At 38.5% G+C, this 13,761-nt stretch overlaps 1 protein-coding gene across 1 annotated transcript in view; it reads right to left on the bottom strand.

The window, feature by feature from the left end:
* The window catches only part of LOC120524451 (cilia- and flagella-associated protein 47-like), a 644,864-nt gene that overhangs the window by 596,393 nt on the left and 34,710 nt on the right, over positions 1–13,761 (bottom strand). The window contains exons 8-10 of the mRNA XM_039746304.1: positions 6,413–6,648; positions 4,519–4,714; positions 4,206–4,428 (exon numbers count right to left, since the gene is read on the bottom strand). Coding sequence (XP_039602238.1) covers positions 4,206–4,428; positions 4,519–4,714; positions 6,413–6,648 — 655 coding nt within the window. The remainder of the gene's footprint in view (positions 1–4,205; positions 4,429–4,518; positions 4,715–6,412; positions 6,649–13,761) is intronic.

Raw genomic sequence — 13,761 nt, 5'->3', positions numbered from 1 at the left:
TGTTTATTCTTCAAAGGAAAGCAAAGTGAGAGTTTGAGTAAAATTAAGTCAAATGCTACAAATTAAAATTCACAAATATCCTATAGCTTAGCTTTATTGGAAATCTTACAAAACACTCTAAACATTTCTATTGATCTTAGTTAATTATCATGTTATATTTCACCCTGTCTTTCTTTTCTCTTTAGCTTCTTTCACAGAATTCCTCTAATTTCATCCACCAGTAACCTGTTCTGTAAACTTAGGTCTGTCACCCATGTATTGAATTCCATTCTCACCCAAACTTCAAAGTCTGCCTTTATCTAATACTGCAGCCCCCGGTCTCATGAAAATAATAAATATATCCCTAAATACTACCTCTGTAACAACAAATTTAAAAATTGCTTCTGTAAGACAATCATTAACAAGTATGGTCCTGACCCCAGTTATCATTCAGTGTTTCATTCTTTCCTCTTCAAAGTGTTGTAGTAATCCCAATACACCATTCACAGATATCCAGCTACTCCAATGCAACTAACTAATGGTTTACTTAATAGCATCCAGTAGTGATGGTAAAAACAATTTGCTAGGAACCAAACTTGTAGCAAAATGTAGACTTTGTCTTTGCAAAGAAAATTTGCAAAACAAATTGTATTTAGCCGAAATCTGAATCTGCACCATTGTCATATATATTTTTATCGCATTTGAAATCTTTTTCTCCATGTGCAAAAACACAGCAAAATTAATTCTTTTGCAGAAGGTAGAAAAGGAGAGCAAGGCTAATGTACTTGCAAGCACATCAGAGATGCTTCACTGCCCCCAAAATCCATTAGGAAGTATCCAGAATCCTGGTTTAGACTGGCTGATGCATTTGGCGAAAGTGAGCATAGATGCAGTTACCTCTGACCCAAAATAAATGGTTTGAGGTGAAACCGACAGAACTGTTAGGGATTGCAAAAAGAAGATTACAGTGCCTGGAGCTGAATGAAAGTAGGCTTTGAAGATCAGGACAGCACTGGAGGGCTGATGAGGAAGGAAAAAGCAATTTCAACAATGGAATGACTTTTACAGTGCACTTTTTTGCAAACTCCAAAATCTCAGTTGACTGATTTTCGCATTTCACCAGTGCATTATCTGTAAGCAAAATGAAACTCTGCTGTTTCGCTCATAATGGAAAGCATCCTAGGTGTATTTGGAACACAGTTGTCTAACATCACTGCTAGATAAACATTTGTAGGTCGTCGCAGCTAAAGGAGCAACTTAGCATCACTCACACAAGAAGATCTGCTAGGATCTGTCTTTTCACCCTGTTTATTTGTATCAGTATGCATCCACTTAAGACATATACAGTAATCCCTCCTCGATCGCGGGGGTTGCGTTCCAGACCCCCCCGCGATAGGTGAAAATCCGCGAAGTAGAAACCATATGTTTCTATGGTTATTTTTATATATTTTAAGCCCTTATAAACTCTCCCACACTGTTTATAAATATTCCCCGCAGAGTTATACAGCATAATCCCTTTGTATTCTCTTAGATATTAGGTAAGATTCATTGAAATTATGTATATAAACACACTGTTTATATACAGTAAAACCTAAATATTATTTTAAAGATATTGAGTGTCTCCGATATCACATGTTACAGCCATTACGATAGACATGCCACCAGCAATAAATACGTACAATGCAAGAAAAATAGTATACAGTAAATGTGTGTACAGTGACACTAAACGTACGTACATGTACTAAGTACTGTAAGTAGAAAATTAATTATGGTTACTCACCAACAATGACACGATGACTTGTCCGATAACAATGAGTTTTATTTTACTGCACAACAAAGGAGAGCGTTACAGCCCTTAAAGGAGCCACTTCAGGCGATTGTGTAGCACTGCCGTTGTTCTTCTTCTGGCAGTCTTCAATCCAAATCCCTAAAGCAGATTCCATCCAGACTACTGCCTTATTACATCCACTTACAACTTGTTTTGCACCCTGGTTAAAAGGACACTGCGGCCGTAGATCTTATATTCCTTTCCTACTTTTTAAATAAAAAGAATCGTAGCCTTCAACAAATCCAAAACGTTTACCTTTTCGTCAATCGTTAACATCTTCCGTTTGCGCTTGGGCACGGCCCCTGAAGCAGTAGCAGATCGTTTTGGAGCCATAATGAAGGACTTGACTATGCACAAAGATAAACACAAAAGAGCACAACTCTTTACACAGCGAAACACGTTGATGCTGAATGAGCGAGACGAGACTTCCTGGTTAACACCGCATTCAGCAGGCAGGAACTTAACTGCGTGCTCTGATTGGTTAGCTTCTCAGTCATCCGCCAATAGCGTCTCTTGTATGAAATCAACTGGGCAAACCAACTGAGGAAGCATATACAGGAAGTAAAAAAGACACATTGTCTGCAGAACCCGCGAAGCAGCGAAAAATCCGCGTTATATATTTAGTTATGCTTTCATATAAAATCCGCGATAGAGCGAAACCGTGAAAGTCAAAGCGCGATATAGCGAGGGATTACTGTAATTCATATCTTTGGGCTTATTTATCATTTTTACATGGATGAGATTTAATTCATTGTAAATTCACTGTTCAGCTTGGACATTCAAAAATGTGCCTTGTAGAAATTAAGTTCAGGAAAAGCAAAACACCTTAAAGGTAAACTACAGAAAAACAAAATTCTTTCCAATTGGCAATAAATCCTTCAAAATGGACATTTTTTTCACTTTAGGTGACTACACTACACAAGAGAACTGACCTGCCTGTTGAAACATCTTGGATATGCACAAATATGAAGCATTCTTTCTACCTGATAGTGTTTTCATTCAAAAACTTCAGTGTAAAGCACAAGATGATTTTCTAGAAGTAGTTTAACAATATTTTAGTAAACATACATGTATTTGAGGTATTGTGAGAATATGACTGGATACCTGACCTTTGAATTATACAAAACACAAAATAATACAATCTTAGATTTTTTTCATGGACATTTTGATAGTATTTGATATAGTTCAAAGCTGGGTCACCATGTAGGACCCTGTATAATAAACTTTTTAATATTTATTCTCCAATAAAACATGAGATTATTATTTTTTCAGCAATCACTATAAACAATGTAGAATGGGTAAAAGATATAAAAATTTAAATTTTTAAGTGGACTACTCCTTTAAAGCTTGCCCACTGGGGCTTATAGCAGAGTTATTTAAAGGTTGCAGTAACCCTTAAACTAATTATTTACAGCAGGGCCCAAAACAATTACTCATCCTTTGTTAGATATCTGTGATGTTTGATGATGGATTCAAGTAGCAAGTACGGTACTTACCTGAGCCACAGATGTCAGCGCTCATACTTAAAAACTACATACAAAATCACATGATATTGCATAACTGAAAAATATGCACTTGTGGAAGGTTGTTGTTGTTAGTTACAATATTTCTGTATGTCATCTGAAAGAATAGTCTACTGTATATAATACTCTATTTATTACCCTTCTAAACCTGCTCATCCACTGCATGGACACAGGGAGCCTGAGCTTAACATACTTGGCAATACAACACAAGAAGCAGTCCTCAGTCCATCACAAAGCATACAAACATACTGCATGAGGATGCTAAGGATGGAGCTGCCAGACATGAGGAAAAGAGGAAGGCCTAAGAGAAGGTTAATGGATGTGGCGAGAGAGGACATGCAGGTGATGGATGTAATAGAGCAAGATGCAGAGGACAGAAAGATAAGGAAACAGATGATCCACTGTGGCAACCCTAGAAGTAGAATTAAATGTAAAGCATGTATTTGTAATGTGGGAAATAACAGGAATTTCCACATGAAACCCACCGAAGCACAGAGAGAAAATGACAGTTCTACAGAGAGGAAAGAAGGAGGGTAATACCACCTACTACTTCTACTATTAAAACTCATCTATAAATCTTCTTCTTCTTCTTCTTCTTCTTCCTCTTCTTTCGGCTGCTCCCGTTAGGGGTTGCCAAGGCAGATCATCTTACGTATTGCACTTGTCAAAAGTTCCAGTATAATACAATATAAAATAATTTTCTTTTGTCTTTTTTGTCAATAAAAGCACATTAATAATACCTGAGACTGTTTCAAAGCAGCACAGGTATTTAAAATGGTAATTTTCTTCATTACATACTGTACCTTTTATTGCAATTGACATTTAAAACTAAACTTGAAAGCTCTCTATACTTTTCAAACTTGACAATTACTTACCTGTACAACTCATTCCTAGACGATTGCTTTATACTGGTTGCACGATCATCAGGAAATGACACTAGCACATTTTTTTCTAGACTCTTACTTCTTCTGTGAGTGTGAATTCCAGTTTTTGTTGCACATAATAGTGCCATTCGAGCTGAACTATTATAATTCCTCAGCTGTTCAGAATTCACCTCAAAAAATTGTCCACTTTCATTAGTGAATGATGATTTTATGCCTAAACATACAAATAAAATTGGATATACATTAATCTGAATGAAAAATAACAGCACATAAAAAAAATCTTTAGACGAATAAAGGCACCTACCAGGGTTAAACTTGGCAACCATTTGTTTAGCTGTTGGCTTGCAGACTCCAGTAAAACTCAGACTAATCTGATGGAAGGGTCTTGATTTCAGATGTACTGAATTATTACTTGGCAATGCAACTGGACCAAATATATCTATAAGCTGATTAACTTTGAAAGTTCCAGCTTGGTGAGGGACAAACGAAAGCACAACATCCTAATTAAAAAAAAAGAACAAAATGCTTTGCAACAAGTGTAATACTATGAACAAAACAGTAAATTTATTCAATTCATCCAGCCACTTTACAAACCTGTTTTCACTAGTTCAGAGTTTTGCAAAGATCCATGGGCTGTCTCAGCAACAATTAGTATAAGTAATGAACCCATGATGCTAGTCTTTCACAGGGCACAGTCACAAATAACAAATCAATTTTAACATCATTAGTCAATCTAACACATGCTGCATGTGAGAATTTGAAATCTCCACACAGAAGGAATTCCAGGTGTGTAGAGGCTACAATAGACGCTGCATGTTTGTGCTACTTCAATTTTGAACAATATTATGTGCTAATACAATACTCTTTTCAATTAACATTTGTGTTGTGTCAAACAGTCAGTGAAATGAATATGTAGAAAATCACAAAAAATCAGTCACCAGTGCAACAGAACCATAATAATGTAAAAATGTTAAATTCTGTTTATTTCATAGTAATGCTACGTACTAACTGCTGTCTCACTAAACTTGTTTTCTCTTCTTCCAGTCAAAGATCTTTTGGATTTATGCATTAAATTAATTCATTAATTTAGCTAACATGCTTTTCCCATAGAGAAGCATCAAGATCCACAGTCTATCCCTGAAGCATAAGGTACAAAGCAGGAATCCGCACTGACCAGAGTGGCAGTTTATCAAAGGTGACACTCCTTTTCGTATATCCATCCTATCTAACCAGGCCAGTTTAGAGTCACTCACCAACTTAACCTGAAAATATTTTGGATGTGAGACGAAACCACTTGCAAAAAACATATTAGCAAGGGATAAAATAAGCACACTAAACAAAACACTAACCAGGCTGGTATTGAAGCAAATCTGTGCTGTTTACTCAGTTGTGGGAACGACAATGTGTCATAAGATTATTATTAATTTATGCTCTCATTTCTCCATGTATTAGTATTTACTTATTTCCTGATGGTTAGTGACTAAATAAGTACAAGTTAATAGACACACTCTCTCGTGTGTGTGGGTATCTCTTAAGCGCGCGCCTCTGTGTCTGTGTGTGTGTGTCCCTCTCGCCTGTGTGTATGTGTGTGTGTCTGTCTCGTGCGTGTCTATCTGTCTCTCGCACGCGCCTCTGTGTTTGTGTGTGTGTCTGTCTCGCGCGCACCTCTGTGTGTGTGTGTTTGTCTCGCGTGTGCCAGTCTGTGTGTGTGTCTGTCTCGCACGTGCCAGTCTGTGTGTGTGTCTGTCTCGCGCGTGCCAGTCTGTGAGTGTGTCTGTCTCGCGCGTGCCAGTCTGTGTGTGTGTGTTTGTGTCTGTCTCTCTCGCGCACGCAGCTGTGTGTGTCTCTCTCTCTGCACACATAGGGAATGCACAGGAACAGACTGAACATGTGTCGTGTGGCCCCGCGCATGCGCACTTCACCAGAAGACACACACACGGACACCTGGACGCACACAGTGGTTTTATTAAAGAGGATTCCATTTATGCAGGTAAACAAAAGCATTTAATTGCAACACAACACAATGCACAAAACAATAAATTGCATTTCCATCAGTTTTAATGGCAGTTAAAATAGTTTATTCATTTGACATTTTATACTTTACCAAGAAGAAATATAAAGTAGGAATTATAAGTATTCTCCCTGAACCAGTTCTGAGATTACATCAACAAATAAAAAGGAAAAAAACAATGTCATACCTGTTGCATTCCAGGATTTATTTTGCCTTTTGAAGGAAAGATACTAAAATTTGCAGTTTTCCGGGAACTGTAGAGGACAGGAAGCAAAAGTGATTGGTTCTGAAGAGAGCATTGAATGTCGACTTGCTCACCCATGTAGCATTCCTTAAAATCATAAGGTGGTGCTGGAGTGGCCATCAGTATTACAGGAAGACCCGTGCCAGTCAAAGCTAGTTCAACGTGGTTGTGTCCTCTTTCTAAATAACAAGTGAATTTAAAAGATTATGAGCAAACTCTACAATCCAGTAGATGCTATGAGATACACCCGACATGCAATGATTTTATGTAGCAATCAAAATATATAGGATAAGTTTTAAAAACCACACACAAAATAATGAAATTATGAGCATTATAAAAGGGGAAAATGCAGATTATAAATAATTTGCCAATACATTTTTCACTCACAATATTATACCCCACTAAAATGATCTTCTACTTTGGCTATTTTCTTCAGCTTTGATTTAATTATCTATAACCTACCATAGTTAACTTAAATTTCATGTTCCATTTAACAAAGACAAAATATTTCACTTTCAGAATTTTTACATCAGGAGAATAAATTATATTGTGTGCATATTACATCACAATAAGGTGCAGAACCTAACTGTTTTTACCAAAACTTTAATTTTGGTTGTTATCCTTATTGTCATAAATATTGGAATAACCGTCCAAACACCATAAAAAGTAACACAAACTGTGTTAAGAACAACTACAGAAAGTTCTCAAATGATCAGAATTAATATGTAAGGTTGTATTGTTTTGAAAGGGGACACACTCTTCAGTCAACACTTGTGTTCTATACATTATTTCAGCTTTTATACATCTTGTGTAATGAATTGCACTGTGTATAAAAATGACAACAAATAAAATTGTAATATCACTATCAAAAAATTCTGTATGTAAAGTAAAACCATACAATATGATTTGCAGTTTTGGCTATCATTAAATAACCAGAAGAACAGTAAATACTGTACTGTATGTCTTAGGACAAAAGAAAAATGCCCATGACACTTTAAGAAATAAACATTTCATTTACATATGAATATGCAAAAGCAGTATAAAGCAGTACTGAAAACCAAAAGTGTTTTACAATGTAGCTTCCTGCCTATTTGAACTTGAGTGACCTCAAGAATGTCCAAGACAACGAGACATATAACCAATTTAACAGCTCTTCTAACAAACATATGGGGCTTTCAAGCCAGACATTTCACACAGGCAGTTAGATGCCTACAAGATACACTTGGAATTAATAAACTAAAAAAACTTTTTCTCATTACAGCAGTATGTACAAATAAAGTATTAACTTCTTTGTATTAATGTCTAAATTGTGAAAATTATTTGACATACACCAAGAAAGGCCCCATTTGTTTAGCAACAACAACTAAAGTCACACAGATCCAATGACACTAGAATTGGTTTCTCATTTACATTCCTCACCATCGATTTACTCCAGTGTAATGCTGTATGTAAGGGCTCTTTCAAAAGCTGATAGGCTGAGGATTTCACTTATATATTGAACTAGCAAAATACCCGCGCTTCGCAGCGGCGAAGTACTGCCTTAAAATTTTTATTAAGAAGAAAATTAAACCTTTTTAAACCGAGGGAAGCCATCAACTCACATGCAGAACCATAGGTGAAGGGCTTAAGCATTTCACTCTTCTAGTGCTCCTGTGTAGTATAATTATCTCCTGTACCGTCATCAGTCCACACCTTGAACCTGTTCCAGTCATTCAATACATAAGACACAATGTTCCCACGGATATCAAGAGTGAGCCTGATATGGGAGTGCAATATGTAACACAGAGTTTGGAAAAGGCAGGTGCCATCTCCAGTGCATGGAATAAACTCAGTAAGTGACAGTTCTTTGATCGATGGTGATCACCTCGATAGACATGTTAATGGGGGTACTGTAGGAATGATAAAGGAAATTGGTACCTGAACAATGTAAAGTAAGTCTAAAATACCTACAGAATAACTATAATCATAATAAATGAACAATAAAACAGCATAGAAGCAGTGGATTAAATAAAAAGGCTGCAGTTATCAGCAGGGAGACGTGAATCCCATGGCGAAGCAAGGAAGGAAATGTAGAGACTGAAGCGATGGACGGCCTTATATAGGCAGGCAGCCAACAACGTGGGAGGCGTTGGGATGGGGGACCCAATGCCACCTCACACGGTGACTGAGCTGCAGGCTATGGACGTATATATGTACTTAAGTAGGATTCATTCAGTTAGTGTTGGGAACACACGTACCAAATATCTTGAAGATGGGCCCATAAGTAACAAAGACCGTTGGAAAGTTCAAGATTGCGGCTGACAGTGGCGTCATATCACCGAAATAAGTACGTACATTGGTTTCGGTTAGCGCAGGAAAGCCGTCTACCAAATTTCGTGAAGATGGGGCCAAAAATAAGAAAGTTCAACATGGCGGACGTTGTCGACCGTTATGACCGTTACGCGTAGAATTTCGAACTGCAACCTGCTTAACTTTTGTAAGTAAGCTGTAAGGAATGAGCGTGCCAAATTTCAGCCTTCTACCTACACAGGAAGTTGGTGAATTAGTGACGTTGGAAAGTTCAATATGGCGGCCGACAGTGGTGTCATACCACCGAAATAAGTGTGTACATCAGTTTCAGTTAGCGCAGGGAAGCTGCCTACCAAATTTCGTGAAGATGGGGTCATAAATAAGAAAGTTCAACATGGAGGACGTTGTTGACCGTTATAACCGTTACGTTGAGAATTTCGAAATGAAACCTGCTTAACTTTTGTAAGTAAGCTATAAGGAATAAGCCTGCCAAATTTCAGCCTTCTACCTACACAGAAAGGTGGAGAATTAGTGATGAGTGAGTGAGTGAGTGAGTGAGTGAGTGAGTGAGTGAGTGAGTCAGTGAGTCAGTGAGTCAATGAGTGAGTGAGTCAGTGAGGGCTTTGTCTTTTATTAGTATAGACTAGCAGAATACCCGCACTTCACAGCGGAGAAGTAGTGTGTTAAAGAAGTTATGAAAAAGAAAAGGAAAAATTTAAAAAATAACGTAACATGATTGTTAATGTAATTGTTTTGTCATTGATATGAGTGTTGCTGTCATATATATATATATATATATATATATACACACACACACAGACACACACATATATAAGCATTTATACATAGACATATATACATATCTACATATATTGTACACATATCCACTGTCAGGGATGCCAGGGGCCATTACCCGGCCGGGACGCCAGGAGGGACCGGAAGAGGGTCAGAGCCCTGCCTGGATCACGTGGGGTTTGCCTTCCGGGTTGCTTTGGGGGCCACGGGTCAAGGGCATGGAAGCCTTTCCCTGTAGGGGCCCGTGGTCACCGCCAGGAGGCACCCCAGTGCCTTGGGACCTGTTACCCCAGCACTTCCGCCACACCAGGAAGTGCTGGGGGGAAGATTTATGACGGCGCCCGGAGAGCAGCCGGGAGGACAGCCGGCACTTCCGCCACACTGGGGCGTGGCCAGAAGAAGATTGCCGGGAACACCTGGAGCTCATCCGGGTCCTCTATAAAAGGGGCCGTCTCCATTAATTCGAGGCTAGAGTCGGGTGGAAGAAGGACGAGGCAGGAGAGAGTGGAGGCGGCCCGAAGAAAGGCATTTGTGGCCAGGACTGTTTGGGGTTGTGCACTTTGAACTGGGTCTGAGTGACCATTATTTGGGTCTGGGTGACCAAATTATTGTAAATAATTCTGTAAATAAACGTGTGGTGGTGTTTTAACAAGATGTCCGCCTGTCTGTGTCCGGGCCAAGTTCACACCACACATACACATATCTATAGATATATACATATAAACATCTACATATATATTCATATATATATACACACACATACATATATACATACATACAGATAGATATACTGTACATACTGTATATATACACACACACATATATATATACACATACATACACACACACACATTATATTATATATATATATATATATATAGCAAAATACCCTCGCTTTGCAGCAGAGAAATAGTGTGTTAAAGAAGGTACGAAAAAGAAAAGGAAAAATTTAAAAAATAACGTAACATGATTGTTAATGTAATTGTTTTGTCATTGATATGAGTGTTGTATATATATATATATACCCGCGGTTGGCAGCGGAGAAGTAGTGTGTTAAAGAAGGAAAGAGAAAGAAAAGGAAACATTTTGAAAATAACATAACATGATTGTCAAAGTAATTGTTTTGTGTATTTGGCGGCAGCGTCACAAAGTTTTTTTCATCTAGCTGCATCAGAAAATGTACCACGACATCTGACACGCCTCCTTTTTACTGTTTTCTCACAGCTTGGATTGCTGCTGTCATACACACACACACACACACACACACACACACACACATACATATATATATACATATATATACACATACATATCTTCATATCTATATACATATCTACATATACACATATATATATACATACCTATCTACATCATATATACACACACACATACATACACACACACAAATTATATATATGTGTGTATGTATGTATGTATGTGTGTGTGTGTATATATATATATATATATATATATATATATAATGTAGATAGGGGTGTGTGTTTATATATATATATATATATACATACATACATATATACACATACATATACTTGTGTGTATGTTTGTATGTGTCTATATGTGTGTGTATAGTTTTGGTCACTGAGTGCAAGGGAAAAATAATAAAATATAGTCTATAAGTTATTAAACAGTAAAACATTAACGCTTTTAAGAAGTACAGGTACATTGAGCACTACTGGAGTGGTTGCGGGTAAACTACATTTTAAAGACTGTGTAACACAACAGGTAAGTAGAACTAACAGCAGCTAAAATGTATATGGATCATCTCTCGGTAGTAGATCCCTTTTGAAAGGCGCTACACGACGGCTGTGGTATAGAAATGACATTTTCTATGTGAACGTTCAAATTTGTGCCTCTGGTAATGTGCCTTACCGGCATTTAAAGAAAATTAGTTTTGTGTCCTCTGCAGTGTTAAGAGAGAAAGGCTTTGGTTTGGGATAAAAGGAAAAAAGGTGTAAAGAAAGGAAAGTTGCCTTTTTCTTTTATATAGTATAGAGAGATCTGTTTGCTGACGATATGATCGCCTTTTGGGGACAGTCGCGGTGGGTCTTATGTAGACTGGTGAGACGTCCCTGCCCTTAATCGGCTGTGATGGCACTGTCAGTCCTCCACTCATGTGCGTGTCTTCATAATCCGAGTTGAGGACCTCATAATCGTATACGTGCAAAAGAAAGTGTGAATCGCCTTAATATTATTTTGCCGTGGTGTAGAAAAGGGGTCCCGTGTTTGCACTTGTCTGGGCTATAGCGCAGGGGGAGGATGAAAAAAATTAAAAGTGCTCACTTTGACTTAAGGCAGAAGCACGTGCGCTGGCTGCTCGACTTTTGCAGGGCAGCAGACTACAGTTTTTGCAGACACGTTCATGATATCAAAAGTCTCAGCGCTCTTTGGAGGTCATTCATATATTATATGATATATATATATATATCTATAATAATAAAAGGCAAAGCCCTCACTCACTCACTCACTCACTCACTCACTCACTGACTCATCACTAATTCTCCAACTTCCCATGTAGGTAGAAAGCTGAAATTTGGCAGGCTTATTCCTTACAGCTTACTTACAAAAGTTAAGCAGGTTTCATTTCGAAATTCTACGCGTAACGGTCATAATGGTCGATAACGTTCGACAACATCCGCCATGTTGAACTTTCTTATTTATGGCCCCATCTTCACGAAATTTGGTAGGCGTCTTCCCTGCGCTAACCGAAACCGATGTACTTACTTATTTCAATGGTATGACGCCACTGTCGGCCGCCATATTGAACTTTCCAACGTCACCAATTTTCAAACTTCCGTGTAGGTAGAAGGCTGACCCCATCTTCACGAAATTTGGTAGGTGGCTTCCCTGCGCTAACCAAAACCGATGTATGTACTTATTTGGTGGTATGATGCCACTGTCGGCCGCCATATTGAATTTTCCAAACGTCACTAATTCTCCAACTTCCCGTGTAGGTAGAAGGCTGAAATTTGGCAGGCCCATTCCTTACAGCTTACTTACAAAAGTTAAGCAGGTTTAATTTTAAAATTCTATGCGTAACGGTCATAACGGTCAACAACGTCCGCCATATTGAACTTTCTTATTCATGGCCCCATCTTCACGAAATTTGGTAGGCGGCTTCCCTGCACTAACTGAAACCAATGTACATACTTATTTCGGTGGTATGACGCCACTGTCAGCCACCATAATAAACTTTCCAACGTCACTAATTCTCCAACTTCCCGTGTAGGTAGAAGGCTGAAATTTGGTACTTATTTCGGTGGTATGATGCCACTGTCGGCCGCCATATTGAACTTTTAACGAAAACCGATGTCCATACTTATTTCGTTAGTATGACACCACTGTCGGCCACCATATTGAACTTTCCAACGTCACTAATTCTCCAACTTCCCGTGTAGGTAGAAGGCTGAAATTTGGCAGGCTCATTCCTTACAGCTTACTTACAAAAGTTAAGCAGGTTTCATTTCGAAATTCTATGCATAATGGTCATAACGGTCAACAACGTCTGCCATGTTGAACTTTCTTATTTATGGCCCCATCTTCTCGAAATTTGGTAGGCGGCTTCCCTGCACTAACTGAAACCAATGTACGTACTTATTTCGGTGGTATGATGCCACTGTCGGCCGCCATATTGAACTTTTCAACAGTCTTTGTTACTTATGGGCCCATCTTCAAGAAATTTGGTACTCGGGTTCCCAACGCTGACTGAATCCTACTTACGTACATATATACGTCCATAGCCTGCACCTCGGTCACCGCGTGAGGTGGCGTTATGTCCCCCATCCCAACGCCTCCCACGTTGTTGGCTGGCTGCCTGCCTATATAAGATTGTTCGTCGCTCCGGTCTCTACATTCCCTTCCTTGCTTCGCCACGGGATTCACGTCTCCCTACTGATAACTACAGCCCTAATTTATTTAATCCACGGCTTCTCCGCTGTTTTATTGTTTGTTTATTACAATTATAGGTATTGTATAGGTATTTTACAATTACTTTACATTGCTCAGGTACCCATTTCCTTTATCATTCCAACCCCCATTAACATGTCTATCGAGATGATCACTATCGATCAAAGAACTGTCACTTACCGAGTGGTTTCCATGCCCGGAGATACCACCTACCTTTTCCATTCTCTTTGTTACATATTGCACGGCCATATCAGGCTCACTCTTGATATCCGGAGGAAGATTCT

Source organism: Polypterus senegalus, chromosome 2, assembly GCF_016835505.1.
Source record: "Polypterus senegalus isolate Bchr_013 chromosome 2, ASM1683550v1, whole genome shotgun sequence".
NCBI lineage: Eukaryota > Metazoa > Chordata > Cladistia > Polypteriformes > Polypteridae > Polypterus > Polypterus senegalus.
This window is presented reverse-complemented; position numbering and strand designations above follow the sequence as displayed.